The sequence below is a fragment of the Camellia sinensis genome, unplaced genomic scaffold (assembly GCF_055761805.1).
Source record: "Camellia sinensis isolate YWXY unplaced genomic scaffold, ASM5576180v1 Unanchor13, whole genome shotgun sequence".
Classification (NCBI taxonomy): Eukaryota; Viridiplantae; Streptophyta; class Magnoliopsida; order Ericales; family Theaceae; genus Camellia; species Camellia sinensis.
In genome coordinates this window covers 2,144,265-2,170,606 of record NW_028129009.1, presented here as the reverse complement: position 1 = coordinate 2,170,606, position 26,342 = coordinate 2,144,265, and the positions used below count along the sequence as shown (strand labels likewise).

Genomic DNA, 26,342 nt, shown 5'->3' with positions numbered 1-26,342 from the left:
TTTGAAAACTTAATCCTAATAAAATAAGAAATTAAATATTGCTAATATCCTAAATAAATATAATATGAAAACATAAAATTAGAAAATAAATAAAATCTCAAAGCCAACATTAACACTCTGTTTGGATCATGAGATCAGAAAAGAAAGTAAATGATTAGAGCTTCTCACCTTGGTGAGAAAAGAAAAGAAAAGAAAAGAAATTATTGTGGTTTCTCACATTCTTATTTGGATGGACAATCACTAATTATACATATGTCTTTTTATTTTATGTGTTTTGTATTTAGAGGGGCGCCGCATCGACGCCTGGTTGTGGTGAAAAATGGGCAAAGGTTTCCGCGCTTTTCTGGACGAGCGCGGGTAAAGAAGCTAGTCCAAGACTATAGGTTTAGGGTAGCCACTTGGAACATAGGAACCTTAACTGGTAAGACAATGGAATTGGTAGATGTTATGATTAGGAGGAGAGTTAGTATAGCTTGCATACAAGAAACTAAGTGGACGGGAGAGAAAGCTAGGGAAATTGAGAATACCGGTTTTAAACTATATTATAGTAGTAAGGATAGACGCAAGAATGGGGTAGAAATCATAATTTCCAAGGGTCTTGTGGAAAGTATAGTGGTGGTCACTAGGAAAGGAGATAGGATTATGCTAGTTAAACTAGTTATTGGAGGGAATATAGTGAACATTATTAGCGCATACGCCCCTCAAGTAGGGTTAGATGATCAGACTAAGAGGAATTTTTTGGAGCAAATGGATGAGATCTTACAGGAGATACTCGTAGGAGAGAACCTGGTTATAGGTGGAGATTTTAATGGCCATGTGGGCATAGATAAACTAGGTTATGAAAGGGTGCATGGTGGATACGGTTTTGGTGACAGAAATGAGGCTGGAGAGTGTATCTTAGATTTTGCGTTGGCTTCTGACTTGGTGGTGGCCAATACTATATATAAGAAGAGGGAAGAGCATTTGATAACCTTTAAGAGTGGATTAGTTAAGAGTCAAATAGATTATTTCTTAGTGAGAAAAGTGGACCGCCTAAAATGCAATGATTGTAAGGTGATTCCTGGAGAGAGTCTGGTCTCTCAACATAGGATTTTGGTACTAGATTTATGTTTTAGAGGGCAATACCAAGCTAAGAAGGATGGTGGGCGTCGTAGGACAAGATGGTGGGACTTAAAAGGGGATAAACTAGAAATATTTAAGAATCGAATGGATAAGGAAGGTACTTGGGACTTAGAAGGTGATGCTAACACTATGTGGAACTCGATGGCCAATTATATGAGGAGAATCTCATGGGAAGTGCTTGGAGAGTCGAAAAGAACGGGACCCAGCTCTAGGGAAACTTGGTGGTGGAGGGAAGAGGTTCAAGCGGTAGTTAAGGCAAAATAAGAGTGCTTTAAAAAGTGACAGAAGGATAGAACTGAGGAAAACCTTAAGAGCTATAGATTGGCTAATAAGGAGGTCAAAAAAGTAGTGAGAGAGACCAAGTTGAAAGTATATGATGACCTATACACTAGACTAGATAGTAAGGAGGGAGAGAAGAGGGTATACAAACTTACTAAGATATGGGAGAGGAAAACAAGAGATTTTAATCAAGTATAGTGCATCAAGAGTGAGGATTCTAAGGTATTGGTGAAGGATGATGAGATTAAGGAAAGATGGAAGAATTATTTTGAGAAACTATTAAATGAGGAACATGGAGGTACGACAATAAGGGAAGAAATAGCCAGTAACACGATAAATCAAGACTATAGGTTCTATCGCAGGATTAGGAACTTTGAAGTGGAAATTGCACTTAAGAAGATGAAATCAAATAAGGCTTTAGGACCCGATGATATCCCTATTGAAACTTAAAAGTGTTTGGGTAAAAAAGGAGTTGGTTGGTTGACTGGGTTGTTTAGCAAAATTTTGTTGACTAGGAACATGCTAGATGAGTGGAGGAAGAGTATTTTAGTGCCAATCTATAAGAATAAAGGTAATGTCCAGAATTGTAACAACTATAGAGGAATCAAACTAATGTGTCATATAATGAAAGTGTGGGAGAGAGTGACGGAACGCCGATTGTGAGATATAACAAAGGTGTCAGAGAATCAATTTGGGTTTATGCCTGGTAGGTCAACAATGGAAGCGATCTATCTTTTGAGGAGACTAATAGAAAAGTATAAAGAAAAGAAAAGAGACATTCATATGGTGTTTACCGACTTTGAGAAAACATATGACAGAGTGCCCCGGGATATAATATGGTAGGTGTTAGAGAAGAAATGGGTGACAAAACGTTACATTGACGTGATTAGGGACGTGTATGAAGGGGTGGTGACCACTATTAGATCGCCAGCTGGAGAGACAAATGAATTTCCTATCACTGTAGGGTTACACCAAGGATCTACCTTAAGTCCTTATCTTTTTGCTTTAGTTATGGACGAGTTGACGATAAATATTCAGGATGACGTGCCATGGTGCATGCTTTTTGCAGACGATATTGTGCTAGTGGATGAGACTAGAGAAGGAGTTAACACAGAGTTAGAGATTTGGAAAAAAACTCTTGAATCTAAAGGATTCCGGATAAGCAGAACTAAGACAGAATACATGGAGTGTAAATTTAGTAACAGTAACAGTAACAATGAAAGCAGAGGAGAAGTGAAGATTGAGAACCAAGAATTGCCTAAGAATGAACATTTTTGTTATTTAGGGTCGATTATCACAACAGCGGGAGAGATTGATGCAGATGTGGCCCATCGGATTAAGGCGGGATGGTGTAAGTGGAGAAGTGCGTCTGGGTTATTGTGCGATAAACGAATACCCACTAGACTAAAAGGTAAGTTTTATAGAACGGCTATTAGACCAGCTATGTTGTATGGGACGGAGTGTTGGGCAACCAAGAAACAACATGTAGATAAAATGAGTGTGACTGAGATGAGAATGCTAAGGTGGATGTGTGGTAAGAATAGACAAGACAGGATTAGGAATGAGTGTATTCGGGAATGGGTAGGAGTAGCATCGATAGAAGATAAGTTGAGAGAGAATCGTTTGAGATGGTTTGGTCATATTCAACGGAGACCAACAGAGGCAGTAGTGAAGAGATGCGATACTGTAACGGTCGATGGAAGTGTTAGGGGACGGGATAGGCCTAGATTAACGTTGACTAGCGTTTTAAATAGAGATATGAATCTACTTAATTTGACTAATGAAATGGCCTTTGAGAGGACCGCGTGGAGAAGAAGGATTCATGTAGCCGACCCCATTTGATGGAACTTAAGGCTTGGTTTTGGTTGGTTGGTTGGTTGGTTGGGATAATTTTGGTTTCTCACCAAATCTCACCACTTTTGGTAATTTGGTGTGATTTGTTTTTTTCACTATTTCTCTTCCTTTCTTATCATTACTCACCTCATTAATCATCCAAACAAGTTATGAGAAATCTCATTCTCTCCATTTCTTTTATTTTCTCACCAAACCCCTCAATCCAAACGAAGTGGAAGCGCTCACATTCCACATCAATAGGCTAACACAAAATGCATTGAGGCTTTGATTTTTAAGCGATACTTTTCAGAGGCTTGCACGCCACACTAAGGTTTTTGCCTTAGGTGCGCCTTGAATGCTTTTACCCATAAGCATGTAAGGAGTACGCATATGGAGAGCATGTCTTGGGCTCTTGTTAAACTTAGTCTCATAAATAGTTTAAACATTAAAAAAAAAAACCCCTCTCTCATAACTATATTCCATAGAAGAAATTGAGTTTACAAACTTACCAACCAAGAAAAAACACAAAGCTAAGGTTCAAGTGAGAAGTTCAATAAATGAAACTAAGAATGTCTATTTAAAACTTCATTATCTGCAGTGAAACATTCAATGGCTTGAGGAGAAAGTATTTATGTTAGAATATTTATTCATATATTTGTAATTATCTGTTTTCTGATTTCATGCCTTAGGGCTTCCCTTGTAAGTTATGTTTACTTAATTAATGTAAAAGGGAATGAATTGATATTCATTCACTAAGTTTTGATTTTACCTAAACAAACATGGTATCAAAGCCTAAACCCTAAACCCAGCTTCTTCTGCCACCATCCATCACCACTTTGGCAAAACCCATCTCCAGCCAACCCACCACCATCATTTTTCGGTCCCTCATTTAGCTATCTAGGGCTTACGCACGCGGCAGCAGGTCTTCCAGGCTCAGTCGACAGCCGTCTGAGGCCATCCAAGCCAAGACGACACTAGTCGGAGGTCACCCAGGACCGGACGACTTTCGCTAGGGCTTGTGCACGTAGCAACAAGCCTTCCAGGCTTAGCCGATTGTCGTCGGAGGCCATCCAGGCCAAGACGACGCTAGTCGGAGGTCCCCAGGACCAGATGCCTTCCGCCGGAGTTCACCCAGGACCAGACGACACCATTCGGCAGTTCGACTAGCTGTTTGCTTCTAGTTGGCAGTCCTTTTGTTCCTCTGGGCTCTCGCATGTCTCTTAATGGTCAGCAATCCCTTTGTTCAACTGGCTGTTTGCTTCTATTTTAGGTTTGGTACTGAAATACTGGTTTTGGTTCTGGTTCCAGTATTATTTTTTGATTTATTTTTGGGTCAATAGATGGCCCCAATAATTTGATTTTCATGCTTCCATAGTGGTCTGTGATTGTCATTGTTTGGTTGTTCTCTTTCTCCCATTGTGATTCCTGCTGGTTGTGGTTTAGATAAGTAGTATACTCAGATGGCCGAAATTACTAGTGAATCCACCACTCGTATCCAGCCACCTCAAGTGGAGAGCCTCATTATGCCTACTCAATCCGAAAACTACAATCCTAGCCTCAAAATTACCACCTCGCTATTTAATGGTCAGAATTGTCTAGCATGGTCGCAGAGTCTGACGTTTTTTTTGAAGAGTAAGGGGAAGGTGGGTTATGTTAATGGAAGGGTTTAACCACTAGGTTCCAATGATCCTGGTTATGACTAATGAGAGATTATTAACTCCTTGATTATGGGGTGGCTTATTCATTCTATGGTTCCGAACATTGGTGAAGGCTACTTGTCTATGGAGACTACCCGAGATGTTTGGGAAGCTGTGGTTGTCACCTATTCTCGCAAAGGCAATTTTTCGCAGACCTTTGAGTTGCGTCGTTCCATTGAGCGCTCAGTGCAGGGAGAGCAGACTGTTCTTCAGTACTTCACATTTCTTAACAATGGCTAGAAACGTCTTGATCATCTGCAGGACTATAAACCGGTTTGCACTATTGATTCCGTTGGCTACATGAAGTTTATTGCACAAGAGAGTCTTCAAGTTTCTGGAAGGTCTTAATCTGGAATTTGATCCGGTTCGAAGTCGTGTCATTAGCATGGATACTCTTCCCTCTCTTCAGGAGGCCTTTACTTACGTACAAAATGAGGAGAGTCGTCGTTCTGCTATGATGTCAGCTACTTCTCCAGAATGCTCTGTCTTACTTTCTGTTCCTCCTAGGGATGGGACCAGTCTGCCCCGTACTTCTCCTAATCCTTCTACAAAGGATACTCTGTTTTGTGATTACTACCACAAGCCACGACATACTCGTGAAACCTATTGGAAACTTCATGGGGCTCCATCTAGAGGTTGAGGTGATTGGTTTGGTTCTCGCGGAGGCCGGTCCGGCCAGTCTAGAGGACGTGGCTTTAATCCGCGGGCCCATCAGTCCAGTGCAATTGGCATACTTGATTCCACTCCAGCCCTGGTTGGCCTGTCCTCTGATGGGGTATCTGGCCTGTCTTCTTCTGAGTTTAAGGATGTCCTACATCACTTGTTGGACCGCCGGTCTTCTACCACTTCTCCAAATGCCTCCTCTTCTTTATTTACTCGATCAGGTAACTTAGCCTCTCTCCCCAGTGCTTTCCTATCCCATAAGTCTGTCCCATGGATTATTGATTCTGGTACCTCAGATCATATGTCTGGGTCTTCTGATATTTTCTCCAACTATAAGCCCTCTTCAGGATATGACAAAGTTCGCATTGCAGATGGTACTATTTCTTCTGTCTCTGGGAAAAGTTTAATTCGTAACACTCCTACCCTTCCTCTCTCTTCAGTTTTACATATTCCCAATTTCTCTGTTAATCTTTTATCATTGAATCGTATTACTCAGGATTTGAATTGTAGTGACTTTTTTCCTTGATCATTGTCTTTTTCAAGACCTTATCACGAGGAGGACGATTGGTAGTGGTAGAGCAGAACATGGTCTCTATATCCTGGATCAGGCCAACAAGGTTGCTCATCATTCTATCCAGTCTCCAACCACCAAGGACGATTTATGGCTGTGGCATCGACGTCTTGGTCATCCCTCTTTTTCCCTACTTTAACATTTATTTCCTTTTGTTTCTACCAAAAATAATGTGTCTTGACTTTCAATGTGAGTCTTGTCAACTCGGTAAACAAACACGAGCTTCTTTTGCTCCCCGTATTAATAAAAGCGTAGTTCCTTTTTCTTTAATGCATTCTGATGTTTGGGGTTCATCTCGTGTTGTCATTGAAAGGCCATAGATGGTTTGTCACGTTTATCAATGATTTTTCCCGTACTACTTGGGTGTATATCATGAAAGAAAAGAGTGAGGTTTTATCTGTGTTTCAAAATTTTCATAAAATGCTTTGTACTCAATTTGGGGGGGTTGTCCAAATCTTGCGTTCTGATAATGGGAGTGAATACATTGATTCAGGGTTAGAGAGATATTTTTCCACTCATGGCATTATCCATCAGACTTCTTGCACCGATACCCCGCAACAAAATGAGGTCGCGGAGCGTAAGAACTGTCATCTTCTTGACATGGCTCGGTGTATGTGTTTCTATGAATGTGCCTTAGTCCCATTGGGGCGAGGCCGTTCTCACCGCTGCATATTTCGTTAATCGTCTTCCTACCCTAGTATTGCATAAAAAGGCTCGTCTCCTGGTTCTCTTAGGGTCCGAGTCTCTGTTTTCCATTTCTCCTAAAATCTTTGGGTGTGCGTTTTGTTCACAATCATTCCCCTACTCGTGGTAAGTTGGACCCTCGCTTTCTCAAGTGTGTTTTCTTGGCTGCTCCCCTACTCAAAAGGGATATAAATGTTATCATCCTCCTTCTCATAAGTGGTTTGTGTCCATGGATGTCACCTCCCAGTCTTACTACTTGTCTTCTCCGGTGTCCCAGTCATCCCTTCAGGGGGAGCCTTGGTGTGAAAAGATTCCTCTTGTCCCTGTTGCTCCTATGGTGGAATCAGTTTCCTTCACCACCTATTGCTGAGACTATAGAATTTAATGCCACCAAGGACAGGGAAGGGCAAGTTTATGTCAGGGACAAAGACAGACAGAAAGTTACTTGGATGCAAGAGACCACTTCTGCTCACCCATTGCTATCTCCTACTTCTGATATGAGTCCAGGTAACTTTGAACCTGTTGTTTTTCTTGAGTCTACTGATATTGTTATTCCTGACACTACTGATCTTGATATTCCTATTGCCAAGAGAAATGGTGTGAGATCTTGTACTCAACATCCCATCTCTAATTTTGTGTCATACTCTCATTTGTTGTCCTCATATAAAACCTTTGTGGCCAACATTTCTTCTGTGAGTATACTTAATCATTTTCAGGATGTTCTCACTACCTCTGAGTGAAAACTTACCATGATTGAGGAAATGAAAGCACTTCGTAAGAATGACACTTGGGAATTGACTGAGTTACCTAGGGGCAAACGAACCGTGGGATGCAAATTGGTGTATACCGTAAAGCATAAGGCAGATGGTTCAGTTGAGCGTTATAAGGCTCGACTTTGTGGCAAATGGTTTTACTCAGACATATGGGGTGGACTATCAAGAGACATTTGCTCCAGTTCCGAAGATGAATTCTGTCAGGGTACTCTCCTCTCTTACAGCTAATTTGGATTGACCACTTCGCCAGTTTGATGTGAAGAATGCTTTCCTCCATGGTGACCTAGAAGAAGAGGTGTATATGGACATTCCCCCTGGTTTTGAAGATCTTTAGACAAAGGGGAAGGTATGTCGACTTCGAAAGTCACTCTACGGTCACAAACAGTCTCCAAGGGCCTGGTTTGAGAGATTTACTCAAGCGATGGTGAAGTATGGTTTCGAACAAAGCCAGGTTGATCATACTCTGTTTGTTAAACATTCCTCCCATGGTAAGATGGCAACTCTCATTGTGTATGTGGATGGCATAGTGCTTACAGGGGGATGATGTTGAGGAAATTCCTCTGCTAAAGAAGTATTTGGCAAGTGAGTTTGAGATCAAAGACTTGGAAAATCTGAAATATTTTTTGGGTATTGAAGTTGCCAGATCCAAGGATGGGATTTTCATATGTCAGAAAAAATATGTCCTTGACATGTTGAAAGAAGCAAGGATACTTGAAGGCAAAGCATGTGATACTCCTCTAGAGTCTAACTAGAAATTGAGTGATGATATTAGAGGAGCAGCTGTTGATAGGGGGAGTTATTAACAGTTAGTGGGTAAACTCATTTACTTATCCCATTCTTGTCCTGATATCGCTATTGCAGTTAGTATAGTTAGCCAGTTCATGCATGCTCCTCATGCAATACACTTGAAGGCAGTTATGAGGATTCTGAGATACTTAAAATCTTCTCCTGGAAAGGGCCTTTATTTTTCCAAACACGATCATCTTAGTGTGGAAGCCTATACGGATGCAGATTGGACAGGATCGGTAACTGATAGGAGGTCTACTTCGGGGTATTACTTAGAAAATATGAAGAAGAAGAACTCCGAAAATATGAAGAAGAAGAACTCCGAAAATATGAGGAAGAAGGAATATATTTCTGTTATATTCAAAACTTCTTATCTTACAAGACCAAATGACACTCCTTATATAGGAGATATTACAAACATCATCATAACCCATTATATGCCACTTACATATTATATATTACCACTATCTACCACTATCATATTATATACATGCCACTATCTACCACCAACACCACTATCATATTCTATACATGCCACTATCTACAACCAACACCACTATCATATTCTATACATACCACTATCTACCACCAACACCACTATCATATTCTATACATGCCACTATCTACCACCAACACCACTATCATATTATATGCATGAACACAATTTCCAGCACTCCCCCTCAAGCTGGTTTGAAGATATCTTCCATAGCCAGCTTGCTAGTCAGCTTATCAAATTGCTTCTTGTGTAGTCCCTTCGTTAGCACATCAGCTAATTGTTCACCTGTTGGAAGGTAGGTCATACAGATTATGCCAGCATTGATTTTCTCCTTGATGAAATGTTTATCCACTTCTATATGTTTTGTGCGATCATGTAGAACTGGATTATGAGCTATAGATATAGCTGCTTTGTTGTCACAATAGACCTTCATAGGTGTCGGGTGAGAAAGCTTTAATTCTTCAAGAATTCTTTTAATCCACATTACTTCACAGATTCCATGGGCAACAGCTCTGAACTCTGCTTCTGCACTACTTCTAGCTACCACATTCTGTTTTTTACTCCGCCATGTAACTAGGTTCCCACCTACAAAGGAGCAGTATCCGGATGTTGATCTCCTGTCTGTAACACTTCCTGCCCAGTCTGCATCTGTGTATACTTCAACTTGAAGATGTCCATGTTTCTTGAATAGTAAGCCTCTCCCTGGAGTTCCTTTCAAATATCTTAAGATCTTATAAACGGCCTCAAAGTGCTCTGCCCCTGGTGAGTGCATGAACTGACTTACCATGCTGACTGCAAAGGCAATATCAGGCCGTGTATGAGACAAGTAAATCAATTTCCCTACAAGTCGCTGATATTGTTCTCTCTCTTTGACTTCTTCAGCCTTAGCAGCTTGTAACTTCAAGTTAGGCTCGATCGGAGTCTCCGCCATCTTACAACCAAGCATACCTGTTTCTCCAAGGAGATCAAGAACATATTTTCTCTGATTAACGAATATACCTTCCTTGGATCTTGCAAATTCCATTCCGAGGAAATACTTGAGGGCTCCCAGATCCTTAATGTGAAATTCTTTTGCGAGTTTCTCTTTGAGGGCTGCTAACTCTGCTTCATCATTACCAGTTAAAATGATGTCATCAACATAAACAATCAAAATTGCAATTTTACGGTTTTTTGAATGTTTATAAAATATTGTGTGATCTGCTTGACTCTGCGAGAAGCCACAACTGATAACTGCCTTCCCAAAGCGTTCAAACCACGCTCTTGGTGATTGTTTGAGTCCGTATAATGACTTGTTCAATCTGCATACTCTGTCACTTCCAAGTCTCTGCTCAAATCCCGGCGGTAGGCTCATGAACACCTCCTCTTCAAGATCACCATTGAGAAATGCATTTTTAATGTCAAGTTGATGTAGAGGCCAATCTGAATTTACTGCAAGAGATAACAGTACTCTGATGGAATTTATTTTAGCAACAGGAGCAAACGTCTCCTGATAGTCAATCCCATAAGTTTGAGTGAAGCCTTTAGCTACCAGTCTCGCCTTGTATCTCTCAACGCTTCCATCTGCGTTACATTTTATCGTAAACACCCATTTACACCCAACTGTTTTCTTGTCTTTGGGTAGATCAACTATCTCCCAAGTACCACTTCTCCTTAAAGCATTCATCTCCTCCATGACTGCTAATTTCCAATTCGGATCATCCAATGCTTCCTGTATATTCCTTGGAACAAACAAGTGTGAAATCCTAGATGTGAAAGCTCTATGGTTTTTAGACAGTCTTTGATAGGAGAGGTAATTTGCAATAGGATGTTTAATGCAATTTCGGACACCTTTCCTAATTGCTATAGGTACATCAAGGTCGGAAATAGAAGGAATAGGATTACCTAAAATTTCGATGCCAGAACTCGGGTGGACATTCGGGTCATTAGGATGGACGTTCGGGTCATTATTCCTCAGATGAAATCGCTTCCTAGTATAAACCTGAAGCTCAGGATTTAGATCATTTTGTAGTACTTCTCCCCCTAAACAAGAATCTTCTTGACTAGGCACCATAGAACTTGGTTCTCCTAAGTGATCATTATCAGACAGATGTGGTTTTTGTGTAGGATAAATGACATTGGGGAGCGGGATAGAAATATCCCAAAAACGGTCTTCTACTCCACTTGTCTCCCCCTGAAGAGAAGTGTTGGGGAAATAGGATTTTGTTTCCACAAATGACACATCCATACTCACATGAAATTTCTTGTTTTGAGGATCGAAGCACTTATACCCCTTTTTGTTTGAGGAATAACCCAAAAAAACACATTTTATAGCACGGGGGTCAAGTTTTGAACGAAATTGACTGGGAACATGAACATAGGCAGTACATCCAAAAACTTTGGCGGGTAAATCAGAAAACAACCTCGTGTCAGGAAAAAAAGTTTTGAGACAATCAAAAGGTGTTTTGTATGTTAACACCTTTGTAGGCATCCTGTTTATCAAATAAGAGGCTGTTAAAATTGCTTCACCCCATAAATATTTAGGAACATGCATGTAAAACATTATAGCACGTGCTACTTCAAGTAGATGTTTATTTTTTCGTTCTGCAATGCCATTTTGTTGAGGGGTATCCCGACATGTAGATTGATGAAAAATCCCCTTTTTTTTCAAAAACTCACCCAATTGCTCATTGAAATATTCTGTTCCATTATCAGAATATAAAATACCAATTTTGGTTTGAAATTGGTTTTCAATCATATTGTAAAAATTTGTGAATAAATTTTTCACGTCAGATTTTTTATTCATCAAATAAATCCAACATAAGCGGGTATGGTCATCAATAAATGTAACAAACCATCTTTTACCAGAAAGAGTAGTGATTTTAGAAGAGCCCCAAACATCACTATGAATCAAATAAAAAGGTTTTGAAGCCTGGTAAGGTTTTGGCAAATAAGTAGAGCGATGAAATTTTGCAAAAATGCAACTTTCACAATGAAAAGAAGAACAATCAATCCCTTTAAATAATTCTGGAAATAAATGTTTCAGATAAAGAAAACTAGGATGTCCTAGCCTATAGTGCCATAGCATTATTTTTTCTCGAACAGAGATTGAACTGGTACTATTAAAGCTCTGAGCTTTTTTATTACTAACAGGTACTTCATCAAAGTAGTAAAGACCTTCAAGCATCCTAGCACGCCCAATCATCATCCCCGAGTTCTGGTCCTGAAATTCACAATGGGATTCAAAAAATGTAACACGACAATTAGAATCCTTAGATAGTTTACTGACAGACAAAAGGTTACAGGCTAAGTTGGGGACGTGAAGAACAGCATTGAGATTAATTTTCTCAGTTAGTTTAATAAATCCTTTTCCTGCAATAGGTGAAAAACTACCATCGGCTATTCTGATTTTGTCATGACCAGAACAAGGGAAATAGGTACTAAATAAATGGGAAAAACTAGTCATGTGATCGGAGGCACCGGAATCTATGATCCACGGAGAGAAGTTTAGGCAAGAGAAGGCTTTAGGATTTCTACCTGTTTGTGCCAACAAAACACTAGGAGTACCGGTTGAGGAGTTGGATTTTATCAGCTTTAAGAGTTGATCAATCTGCTCTTTGTTGAAGGGACCTGAATCGGCTTCATTAGCGGCAGGAAAGCCACGATTCTTCTCTCCTTGTTTGCTGCTTTTCCAGTTGACAGGTTTGCCATGAATCTTCCAACACGTTTCGCGTGTATGGCGAGGCTTGTTGCAAAAATCACACCAGACCCGTGGCTTATCATCAAACCTGCGCTGGTAATTTGCAGCCTTGTTGGCCGCAGCATCGCTAATTAAAGCAGAAATTTCAATTGATTCACCATTACCTTTTTTCTTAAGCATGACGCTCCTTCGGCTCTCTTCCCTTCTGACTTCGGCAAATACTTCGCCAATGGATGGGAGAGGAGGTCTGCCAATAATTCTTCCTCGCACTTCATCGAACTCAATGTTGAGGCCGGCAAGAAACTTGTAAATACGGCTGTCTTCCACAGTTTTCTTGTGGTGGTTACAGTCGTCAACCGATTTCCATTCGTATGTGTTGAAGATGTCAAGATCCTGCCACAACCTTTTCAACGAATTGAAATATTTGGTGACGGAATCATCTCCTTGACGAATCTCTCCCAACTTCAAAGTTAATTCGAAAACTTGAGATTGATTTCCTAGGTCAGAAGACATCTGACTAACATTATCCCACAATTCTTGTGCAGTAGTATAGCACATGTAATTAGAGCTTATATCCTCCTCCATGGAATTGACCAACCATGTCATAACCATGGAGTTTTCAGCGTCCCAATTGTCGAACAGCGGATCATTAACAGCAGGAGCCTTCTTGTCACCAGTGATGTAACCGATCTTTCCTTGCCCACGGATATACATCCGGACAGATTGTGACCAGCGGAGAAAATTATCACCATTTAGGCGGATGGTGGTGATTTGGACAGAGTGAGAGTTGGACGTTTTCACCGGAATGGCAGCGGCAGGGGTTGAAGTGGTTCCGGACGTGACTTCCGACATGGCTATGACGGTTTTAGGGCTGCTGTGTTTTTTGTTGCTCTGATACCAACTTAGAAAATATGAAGAAGAAGAACTCCGAAAATATGAAGAAGAAGAACTCCGAAAATATGAGGAAGAAGGAATATATTTCTGTTATATTCAAAACTTCTTATCTTACAAGACCAAATGACACTCCTTATATAGGAGATATTACAAACATCATCATAACCCATTATATGCCACTTACATATTATATATTACCACTATCTACCACTATCATATTATATACATGCCACTATCTACCACCAACACCACTATCATATTCTATACATGAACACAATTTCCAGCAGTATTGTACCTTTGTTGGAGGGAATCTGGTTACTTGGAGAAGTAAGAAACAGAATGTGGTTGCCAGGTTTAGTGCAGAAGCAGAGTTTAAAGCCATGGCACAAGGTGTGAGTGAGCTCTTGTGGATCAAGTTGTTGTTGAGTGATCTAGGGATAGATCAAACAGATTCCATGCGACTATATTGTGATAATAAAGCTGCCATCAACATAGCTCACAATCCAATTCAACATGACAGGACAAAACATGTTGAGATTGATCGTCACTTCATCAAGGAGAAACTCACTAGCGGCACAATATGTACTCCATTTGTGAAGTCTAGTGAACAACTCGCTGATATCCTTACAAAGGGGGCTGGGAATACACCATTTCATGATATTCTTTGCAAGCTGGGGATGAGAGATATATTCGTACCAGCTTGAGGGGGAGTGTTAGAATATTTATTCATATATTTGTAATTATCTGTTTCCTGATTTCATGCCTTAGGGCTTCCCTTGTAAGTTATGTTTACTTAATTAATATAAAAGGGAATGAATTGATATTCATTCACTAAGTTTTGATTTTACCTAAACAAACAATTTACACCTATATATTTATTTATTTTAATTATTTAAAAATATTTATGTGTACTACATATAAAAACACACAATTCGAAATGCTTACACCTTAACGCCTTCAAGCTTATGCCTCGCCTCATGAGGGGGAAAAAAATGAATGCAATGGTGATATCATCATTGACACATGATACCACCATCCAATAATGTGTTACCATGTAACCCCACAATGTATATTTGGCAATTACTAAATTTTTATGAAAAATGTAGTTACATCTTAAAAGTGGGGTTCACCATCCATACGTAGTTCTACTATTGCTTAGTAATACCACGTATCAATTATGACATAGTAACACAATGATATCGAATTTTTACTCATGAGAGATAAAACGCCTCGCGTTACACATTTGCTTTTTAAAACTTTGTTCATGTCTTAATCTTAGATGGCATTGCGAGTTGGTTGACCGTGGTGTCGATGGATAGCTGGCCTTAGTAAGAGCTGACAACGCTGCTTGACAATGCTCATGTGACAACCCCAGATAGATATGGTCCACACAATTAATTAGAGGCACATGGAAATAAGCAAAATCTACTACATTTTCATTAAAATCTATGGTCTCGGGGACTACAAACAACTCAAAAGGAAAGGATACAAGACAGTAGTGTTCGGGTTACCGCCCCCCGAAACACCAGAGTTTACTCACTAGACTAACTAGAGTCTGACATAGACTCCATAGACTTTGTGGAATCAGACTTTTTCTCATTAACTGATTCAGGTTCCATAAAGCAATTTTTTTCTCAAATTCACAATTTTGGTGCTAGCCTTCCATGACATCCATAATAAGCTTGGTGCAGTTGACAGAAGTTCCTTCCTTAATCATAAAGCTCTTTGCACCATTTCTAAAGTTCAATCGCTTGGCCTCCGCTTCGTAGTCAATCAATAAGTTAACCAGTGCTACCTTGCAAGCCTCATTCCCACTCGCATCTAAGTCTTTGATAGCTTGATTTGTCATCGTAAAAGTCTATTGGTCTCAACCCTAATGCATAAGTTGTTCGCACTAGACAGACATTAACGGCAAATCCTATGTTGACAAGGACTACGAGCACCCATTTGTCACGGTATTTCAAACAACACATAGATGTTTGTTATGGTTGGCTCCCTCTATAGGTAGATATTTGTCTGAAAATGAGATCACTGGGGCATTTTTGGTTGGCGTAAGTATGAACATGTGTTGGTCAAGTGTAGTGTTGATGGATAGCTTGGCCTTAGTTCCCTTTCTTATGTTTGGGGGGTTTTACAGCTCTACTTTGCAATTGGAGATCTTTTTCAAACAAAAACTTAGATATTATACTACATATTGTGCTGCGCTCTATCATTTATTTTGGGTGGAATTTAGCATTTTCAATTCATAAATCAATGAATAAATTGCCATTTAAGTTTTTATGTTCTTTTATTATTATTATTATTATTATTATTATGGCACTCGGGCAATAAATCCAAATTTAGATTTTCTTTGCCTAAAGATCCAAGCGCTAAAATATTATGTCCATAAGGACAACCTCCCGCGAAATGACCAAAGTACCCACTATACATATAAACATACAACACGTTATCTGTTCAAAACCAATTCTCAGAACCCTCTCTCTCTCTCTCAAACCCCTCCTCTATCCTCCTGATTTATCCCACCACCACCGTCGTAATGCGTCCCTACAACACCAATGAAGAGATCATTGCCTTTCTTGCCTCCGCCATCTCCAAAAAGATTGCCTTCAATCTCATGCGCTCCACCTATCTCACCACCAACCTTTGGGAAATCATCACTTAGAAAATATGAGGAAGAAGAACTCCGAAAATATGAGGAAGAAGGAATATATTTCTGTTATATTCAAAACTTCTTATCTTACAAGACCAAATGACGCTCCTTATATAGGAGATATTACAAACATCATTATAACCCATTATATGCCACTTACATATTATATATTACCACTATCTACCACTATCATATTATATACATGCCACTAACTACCACCAACACCACTATCATATTCTAGACATGCCACTATCTACCACCAACACCACTATCGTATTCTAGACATGCCACTATCTTATTATATACATTAACACAAATTTCCAGCACTCCCCCTCAAGCTGGTTTGAAGATATCTTCCATAGCCAGCTTGCTAGTCAGCTTATCAAATTGCTTCTTGTGTAGTCCCTTCGTTAGCACATCAGCTAATTGTTCACCTGTTGGAAGGTAGGTCATACAGATTATGCCAGCATTGATTTTCTCCTTGATGAAATGTTTATCCACTTCTATATGTTTTGTGTGATCATGTAGAACTGGATTATGAGCTATAGATATAGCTGCTTTGTTGTCACAATAGACCTTCATAGGTGTCGGGTGAGAAAGCTTTAATTCTTCAAGAATTCTTTTAATCCACATTACTTCACAGATTCCATGGGCAACAGCTCTGAACTCTGCTTCTGCACTACTTCTAGCTACCACATTCTGTTTTTTACTCCGCCATGTAACTAGGTTCCCACCTGCAAAGGAGCAGTATCCGGATGTTGATCTCCTGTCTGTAACACTTCCTGCCCAGTCTGCATCTGTGTATACTTCAACTTGAAGATGTCCATGTTTCTTGAACAGTAAGCCTCTCCCTGGAGTTCCTTTCAAATATCTTAAGATCTTATAAACGGCCTCAAAGTGCTCTGCCCCTGGTGAGTGCATGAACTGACTTACCATGCTGACTGCAAAGGCAATATCAGGCCGCGTATGAGACAAGTAAATCAATTTCCCTACAAGTCGCTGATATTGTTCCCTCTCTTTGACTTCTTCAGCCTTAGCAGCTTGTAACTTCAAGTTAGGCTCGATCGGAGTCTCCACCATCTTACAACCAAGCATACATGTTTCTCCAAGGAGATCAAGAACATATTTTCTCTGATTAACGAATATACCTTCCTTGGATCTTGCAAATTCCATTCCGAGGAAATACTTGAGGGCTCCCAGATCCTTAATGTGAAATTCTTTTGCGAGTTTCTCTTTGAGGGCTGCTAACTCTGCTTCATCATTACCAGTTAAAATGATGTCATCAACATAAACAATCAAAATTGCAATTTTACTGTCTTTTGAATGTTTATAAAATATTGTGTGATCTGCTTGACTCTGCGAGAAGCCACAACTAATAACTGCCTTCCCAAAGCGTTCAAACCACGCTCTTGGTAATTGTTTGAGTCCGTATAATGACTTGTTCAATCTGCATACTCTGTCGCTTCCAAGTCTCTGCTCAAATCCCGGCGGTAGGCTCATGAACACCTCCTCTTCAAGATCACCATTGAGAAATGCATTTTTAATATCAAGTTGATGTAGAGGCCAATCTGAATTTACTGCAAGAGATAACAGTACTCTGATGGAATTTATTTTAGCAACAGGAGCAAACGTCTCCTGATAGTCAATCCCATAAGTTTGAGTGAAGCCTTTAGCCACCAGTCTCGCCTTGTATCTCTCAACGCTTCCATCTGCGTTACATTTTATCGTAAACACCCATTTACACCCAACTGTTTTCTTGTCTTTGGGTAGATCAACTATCTCCCAAGTACCACTTCTCCTTAAAGCATTCATCTCCTCCATGACTGCTAATTTCTAATTCGGATCATCCAATGCTTCCTGTATATTCCTTGGAACAAACAAGTGTGAAATCCTAGATGTGAAAGCTCTATGGTTTTTAGACAGTCGTTGATAGGAGAGGTAATTTGCAATAGGATGTTTAATGCAATTTCGGACACCTTTCCTAATTGCTATAGGAACATCAAGGTCGGAAATAGAAGGAATAGGATTACCTAAAATTTCGATGCCAGAACTCGGGTGGACATTCGGGTCATTAGGATGGACATTCGGGTCATTATTCCTCAGATGAAATCGCTTCCTAGTATAAACCTGAAGCTCAGGATTTAGATCATTTTGTAGTACTTCTCCCCCTAAACAAGAATCTTCTTGACTAGGCATCATAGAACTTGGTTCTCCTAAGTGATCATTATCAGACAGATGTGGTTTTTGTGTAGGATAAATGACATTGGGGAGCGGGATAGAAATATCCCAAAAACGGTCTTCTACTCCACTTGTCTCCCCCTGAAGAGAAGTGTTGGGGAAATAGGATTTTGTTTCCACAAATGACACATCCATACTCACATGAAATTTCTTGGTTTGAGGATCGAAACACTTATACCCCTTTTTGTTTGAGGAATAACCCAAAAAAACACATTTTATAGCACGGGGGTCAAGTTTTGAACGAAATTGACTGGGAACATGAACATAGGCAGTACATCCAAAAACTTTGGCGGGTAAATCAGAAAACAACCTCGTGTCAGGAAAAAAAGTTTTGAGACAATCAAAAGGTGTTTTGTATGTTAACACCTTTGTAGGCATCCTGTTTATCAAATAAGAGGCTGTTAAAATTGCTTCACCCCATAAATATTTAGGAACATGCATGTAAAACATTATAGCACGTGCTACTTCAAGTAGATGTTTATTTTTTCGTTCTGCAATGCCATTTTGTTGAGGGGTATCCCGACATGTAGATTGATGAAAAATCCCATTTTTTTCCAAAAACTCACCCAACTGCTCATTGAAATATTCTGTTCCATTATCAGAATGTAAAATACCAATTTTGGTTTGAAATTGGTTTTCAATCATATTGTAAAAATTTGTGAATAAATTTTTCACGTCAGATTTTTTATTCATCAAATAAATCCAACATAAGCGGGTATGGTCATCAATAAATGTAACAAACCATCTTTTACCAGAAAGAGTAGTGATTTTAGAAGGGCCCCAAACATCACTATGAATCAAATAAAAAGGTTTGGAAGCCTGGTAAGGTTTTGGCAAATAAGTAGAGCGATGAAATTTTGCAAAAATGCAACTTTCACAATGAAAAGAAGAACAATCAATCCCTTTAAATAATTATGGAAATAAATGTTTCAGATAAAGAAAACTAGGATGTCCTAGCCTATAGTGTCATAGCATTATTTTTTCTCGAACAGAGATTGAACTAGTACTATTAAAGCTCTGAGCTTTTTTATTACTAACAGGTACTTCATCAAAGTAGTAAAGACCTTCAAGCATCCTAGCACGCCCAATCATCATCCCCGAGTTCTGGTCTTGAAATTCACAATGGGATTCAAAAAATGTAACACGACAATTAGAATCCTTAGATAGTTTACTGACAGACAAAAGGTTACAGGCTAAGTTGAGGACTCTCAGTTAGTTTAATAAATCATTTTCCTGCAATAGGTGAAAAACTACCATCGGCTATTCTGATTTTGTCATGACCAGAACAAGGGAAATAGGTACTAAATAAATGGGAAAAACTAGTCATGTGCTCGGAGGCACCGGAATCTATGATCCACGGAGAGAAGTTTAGGCAAGAGAAGGCTTTAGGATTTCTACCTGTTTGTGCCAACAAAACACTAGGAGTACCGGATGAGGAGTTGGATTTTATCAGCTTTAAGAGTTGATCAATCTGCTCTTTGTTGAAGGGACCTGAATCGGCTTCATTAGCGGTAGGAAAGCCACGATTCTTCTCTCCTTGTTTGCTGCTTTTCCAGTTGACAGGTTTGCCATGGATCTTCCAACACGTTTCGCGTGTATGGCGAGGCTTGTTGCAAAAATCACACCAGACCCGTGGCTTATCATCAAACTTGCGCTGGTAATTTGCAGCCTTGTTGGCCGCAGCATCGCTAATTAAAGCAGAAATTTCAATTGATTCACCAGTACCTTTTTTCTTAAGCATGACGCTTCTTCGGCTCTCTTCCCTTCTGACTTCGGCAAATACTTCGCCAATGGATGGGAGAGGAGGTCTGCCAATAATTCTTCCTCGCACTTCATCGAACTCAATGTTGAGGCCGGCAAGAAACTTGTAAATACGGCTGTCTTCCACAGTTTTCTTGTGGTGGTTGCAGTCGTCAACCGATTTCCATTCGTATGTGTTGAAGATGTCAAGATCCTGCCACAACCTTTTCAACGAATTGAAATATTTGGTGACGGAATCATCTCCTTGACGAATCTCTCCCAACTTCAAAGTTAATTCGAAAACTTGAGATTGATTTCCTAGGTCAGAATACATCTGACTAACATTATCCCACAATTCTTGTGCAGTAGTATAGCACATGTAATTAGAGCTTATATCCTCCTCCATGGAATTGACCAACCATGCCATAACCATGGAGTTTTCATCGTCCCAACTGTCGAACAGCGGATCATTAACAGCAGGAGCCTTCTTGTCACCAGTAATGTAACCGATCTTTCCTTGCCCACGGATATACATCCGGACAGATTGTGACCAGCGGAGAAAATTATCACCATTTAGGCGGATGGTGGTGATTTGGACAGAGTGAGAGTTGGACGTTTTCACCGGAATGGCAGCGGCAGGGGTTGAAGTGGTTTCGGACGTGACTTCCGACATGACTATGACGGTTTTAGGGCTGCTGTGTTTTTTGTTGCTCTGATACCAACTTAGAAAATATGAGGAAGAAGAACTCCGAAAATATGAGGAAGAAGGAATATATTTCTGTTATATTCAAAACTTCTTATCTTACAAGACCAAATGACACTCCTTATATAGGAGATATTACAAACATCATTATAACCCATTATATGCCACTTACATATTATATATTACCACTATCTACCACTATCATATTATATACATGCCACTATCTACCACCAACACCACTATCATATTCTAGACATGCCACTATCTACCACCAACACCACTATCATATTCTAGACATGCCACTATCTTATTATATACATTAACACAAATTTCCAACATCATCTGTAGCAATCTCAACTTCTTTGATCTCAACATCACCACCGCTGCCGTCTCCATCATCGCCATCATCTCCTCACCACCACCTCTGTCAAACACAGAAGCGACAAGAGGGTGAGATCACAGAAGCGAGGACTGGAACGAGCTTTGGAAATGGAGGATTCGAGTCGAAGCCTCTCTCTCTCTCTCTCTCTCTCTAGAAAACCATAGCAGCGGATGATGACTGGAATCTGCATGCGGTGGCCCCATGCTACACCCCACGTCCTCCTCCACCACTTCAAATTCTCATACTTCATCAATATTTCAAGCACTAGATGATCCTAGATTTTGATTCTTTGTAAATCCATTTGAAGAAGCAAAGACTAGTAGTGTTGAAGACTTGGATGATCTTTTTAAACCCTTCTTTCCCAAATTATTACAACCACCACCTTCTCAAATTAAACCCTTCTCTTTACCACCCTTCTCTGTTCTTTGCAGATTTCAAGATTTGTTGAGTGTTGGGTTAGGGTTTTGCTTTGGGTTTCAATGGGGGGAGAGAGAGAGAGAGAGAGAGAGGGAGGGAGGGGTTGAGATGAACCATTGTGTGTGTTTTTTTATTATTGTAAAAATGTGAAGAGAGAATAAGAGAGAAAACAACTTCAACAGAGGCTTCTTTTGTTGCAATGTGACTTCAAGAAGCAATGGGTGTAAAGATACCCCAAGATAATGGGTGAAAACATCTTCAATGGTTCAACATTTTAGCTAACATTTTCAACAAATCATGCATTGGTGCATAAGGAGAGTCTTGGTTCAGCAGATAAGAAAGAAAGTGCATCTGGGAAAAAATTTCAACAGCTCATGGAATATGCTTTGTTAATTTCAACAAATAAATAAAAATTAAGTTTAGTAAATTTTGAAAAAATTTCAACAGATCATGGAATATTCTTTGTTAATTTCAACAAAAAAAGAAAAATTAAGTTTAGTAAATTTTAACAGATAAATTTTTTGATAATTTCAACAGATCATGGAAATATGCTCTATAAATTTCAACAAATTAAAAAAAATAAGTTCGGTAAATTTTAACAGATTTTTGAACAGATAAGTTGAAAAAGTTCAACAAATAAAAAAATATTTAAACAGATAGTCAAAAAAATTAAACAGATAGGTTGATGATGATGATAATTTCATCGTCTTTATCTTTATCTTTTGTCGCTTTGTTCTCTAAAGTGTGCATTTGATTGAGTGGAATTTAGGGTGTAAATGTATCCTATTCACATCCTGCTTGATTCTCGTGTTGGGCACATACTATTAGTAAAAGGACTCCCATTCATAGATATCCAACCCACAAAGAGGGGTAGCATTCTCATTCTCATTCTCATAGGAATCAATCAATGTTCAAATGTAGAAGAAAGTTAAAGTTACACATATGTTGAGCCAATAATTGACTGTAAGTAAGTTAACCACTGAGATATTTGAATATATAAAAAAAATAATAAAATTTAGTAATACTTGATTTATAGCATCATTGAGTTAAAAATTGAATAACATACTTAAAAAATGAAGTTATGTTAAAGATTATTTGCTAAAAACTGATGTAACATAGTTATTTAAGGTTACATGAAAATAATCATGAATGCAATAATTTTAAAGGAACTTTGATTGTATTATTAGAACACTAAAATAACTAAATTAATTTTTAGAAATTAATTACTAAATATGCTCTTGCTTGGTTTTCTAAATATCCATTCAGTTCACTGGCATTTATTCTATAATATTACTATATTGGCACTGACTTCATATGGCTCATAGGCTCATAAATTATGTTATGTACTCAAGTATATGCTTCAGGTGTTGTGTGTTTAGGCGTTAAATGAAAATTCCCAAATTTATGGACATTGCGACAAGTCATAGTAGTTCTCAGTTCTTTCTTCCTTCCCTTAGGTATGCTGATGTTTTCGTCCAACGCATAAGCATGGTATTTCACCTATTTTGATGCAAAAATGTCATGGAAATAACATATTAATGAAGATATATACAATTATATGGTAAACGTAAATTTTCAAACATGCCTGTTGGGTGCATGTCTAACTAGAGTTGTTGGACAAAATTTGACACGAATACTCCCCACGTTTATTAGTGTTCAATGTTCATGTAACATAGTTAATGAGTGATATCTCAACCATGGTTCTAAATAGCGGTATCGGAATACAAATCAATATTGATTGCGGTGTAATGATATCGGGAGTATTGAGCATTATGTATTGGGAATCAGGCATTGAGGTTGTGAAATTTTAAAAAACATTCACAACCTTCTAAAACTCAAGGATACATAATTTTTGACTTTCTAAATTCTATTTGGTCACATTTACATCAATTGTTTTACCCCTTTACATCCATTAACAAGAAAACCATTAACAAATATTGGTGATTTTATTGAAATCCCACATTGCTGGGCTATTACAGCCTTGAAGCATTCCTCAGACTATAAAAGACTGGCTTCCTTCTATCTTTCAAAAGCAAAACTTTCTATCCCACAGTGGTGGGAGAACTAAGAAGGAAGTGTGCCACTAAGTATAAAAAAGAAGCCCCAGATCTCCAGCTAAATAGTTGGAAGTTTGACAGCTGTTTTTGGCAAACCGGACCGGTTTGCTGATTGCTCCGCTTGTTTATCTGTTATTGGCCGGTTCGCATTGTGAACTGGCCAATTCACCTATGATTTTGGTTTTCATCTACTGGGCTGTAGCGGGCTCGGTGTGTCAAAATTCCAATACAAACCGTCCGGTTTGCTGTGAACCAGCTGGTATTTGGAACCATGATCCTCAACCCATATCAAAGGAAATTTCCAAAATCTTAGTCAAAATCTAATCCCATTGTCTCAAAATGTGGTTGAGCCGTCTACTGTAATTTTAGCTTCCAAATTTATGACCTAATCCCATGCTTGGCCAAATATTGTTGCATTTCAAAACTGGGCCTTGATAACCAAATGCACCCATATTGTTTGGTGAGATAGGTGGGCTTCTCTCTCTCTCTCTCTCTCTCTCTCTCTCTCTCACACACACACACACACGCACACACACACAACACAACACGAAAATTTGTAAAAAAATGTGAGACACGACTTGTAGGGTAACGGTAGATGCACAAAGTATATAATTTAATATATTTATTGCATGGCATATATATGAATATTTAATTAAAGATAATAATTTTTTAAGTTTAAAGGAGGAGAATATATATATATGATTAAGTTATTTTTCTTTCATCATTAGATTCCAAGTCATTTTATTAAACTTGTAATGCGTTTTATGTGTGTTTATGTGATAGACATGTACTTTTGAAGTGTTTGAAGTGGGCCCAACAAAAGAAGTGGGTCCAAGTCTCTTTTTTTTTGCAAATAGTAGGACATGTTTGAGGGTGTGTCTGACACATGTCAGAAAGTGTTGGACAAATGTTGCGTCATGTCAGTATCTGCCACGCCACGCTACTCCACCTTAGAAGTGTATGTGCTTCTTAAGCTAGCCTAATGGGCTTCTCTTCTCTATTTTTAGTTCCATCTAATTTATGTGGGCTTTGGTTTGGTTTGGTATGCTAAGAAGAATCCATCTAACTTGAATCTGTGTAGTACTTGTGTTAGACTCTTGACAATGTGGTTATATGGGATGTGTCCAACACATCTAGTTGGACATGCACTTAACAAATATCATTAGTAGAGCTTTATGATGAAGCCATAGATAAGAATCTTACTCTATGCATAGAAAGTTTTCTGTTTTATTTTTGGGCAAAGAAAAGAACTTCGTTAATCTTTAAAAACAATTCTATGTTAGTTTGTAAACATAGAGTTGTTCAAATTTTTTACATGTCATAATTTACTGTACTTTCCTTGTTTGGTTTATTTTCAGGTCTTTCACTTCTTGAATATCCAGGATTGAAAGCCATAGATCCTGCTTATGCTGTGCCAGTTGATGTTGTAAATAGGATTTTCTTTGGCAGATGACCTAGTTGATAGACTATTTATATCAATATACTGACAGTGCTTAAATTGCTTATTATTATTATTATTATTATTATTATTATTTGTTGTGTTAAAATTGCGAAAACATTTTACATGAAAATATTGCACAAGCTTAGTTGATTTTTCACTGCCCTTGAATTGGGAGTTCATTTTCTAGCCCCCTAGGCCAAAGGAGATTTCACTCAGTAATTTATAAATGCATGGCAACTAGCCCAGGGAATGCATATAGAGGATGCCGTCGGATTACGAGGAGATGATATTTTGTCAGATAGATGGGGACGACATCAGTAGCTACAGACAATCCAGTGCACGTAAAATGTAAAAGTGAACAATGTTTACCCAAATATTTTGTAATATTGTAATGGATGTATTCACTTGCATCAGATGGAAAGTTTGGCAGGGAAGAAGTTGAATATGTTGCTCTCCAAAAGTTTTATGCTCATGTTAGTATTCTTACATAATGCATGAAGTTCTCGTTAAAGAAGACTTTAGAGAGGACAAGATGAATGCAACTGTACACCTATTTATAGAGTGTGACTTAAACCCCCGTCAATAGAGATGTCACCAGCAAGTTGACGTTTACCCCAACTGTTTTTGTAGCATTGAAATAGATATATTCACTTAAGATGGAAAGTTTGGCATGGAGGAAGCATAATTTGTTACTCTCCCAACTTCATGCCCGAGCTCAATGGTGAGAGGCTATTCGATCTCAATCTCATGCCGCCATCCAGTAGTCATTGAAGGGGGGATGATTAGGTGATGGGGTATTTTTTATAGCACTCTTTCTCATTGTAGTGTTGGTTTTCATTTTTTCTGTAGTTCCTCGCTATCTCTCTACCAAACCCTTCACTGTTTATTTTCTTTCTATGTGATTGGAGTTCATAGGCTAAGATTTCAATTATGAAGAATGCAGTGGATTCAAAGAAGAAGAGGTGGTGGAAGGCAAGTGATTGGAGTTTCTAGGCTAGGATATTTGTTATGGTGCTTGGGTTGGGTTCATAGGAAAAGGTGGTGGCAAGGGGAAGAAAGATGTTTAGCCGCGAGACATGAGAATAGGTGGTGGAGGGATAAGGACATGTTGAGTTCTCAATGGAAGAATGAGTACCTAATTACTGAATTAAAATAGGGAGAATTACAGAAAAATGAAATGTTGGATAATTATTGAATTAAAATAGGGAGGATTACACAAAAGTGGAATGTGGGATAATTA

At 38.8% G+C, this 26,342-nt stretch overlaps 1 protein-coding gene across 2 annotated transcripts in view; it reads left to right on the top strand.

The window, feature by feature from the left end:
• Positions 1–25,562, top strand: part of LOC114318134 (geranylgeranyl transferase type-2 subunit beta 1) — a 49,827-nt gene extending 24,265 nt beyond the window's left edge. Inside the window, exon 10 of one of the 2 annotated variants that reach the window (XM_082911799.1) lies at positions 25,020–25,562. In XM_082911799.1, the coding sequence (XP_082767925.1) occupies positions 25,020–25,114 (95 nt within the window). In that variant the 3' untranslated portion in view covers positions 25,115–25,562. Of the gene's footprint in view, positions 1–24,444; positions 24,890–25,019 lie in introns of those variants that run through there. The other variant, XM_082911801.1, reaches the window with a different exon arrangement.
• Positions 25,563–26,342: the final 780 nt, after the last annotated feature.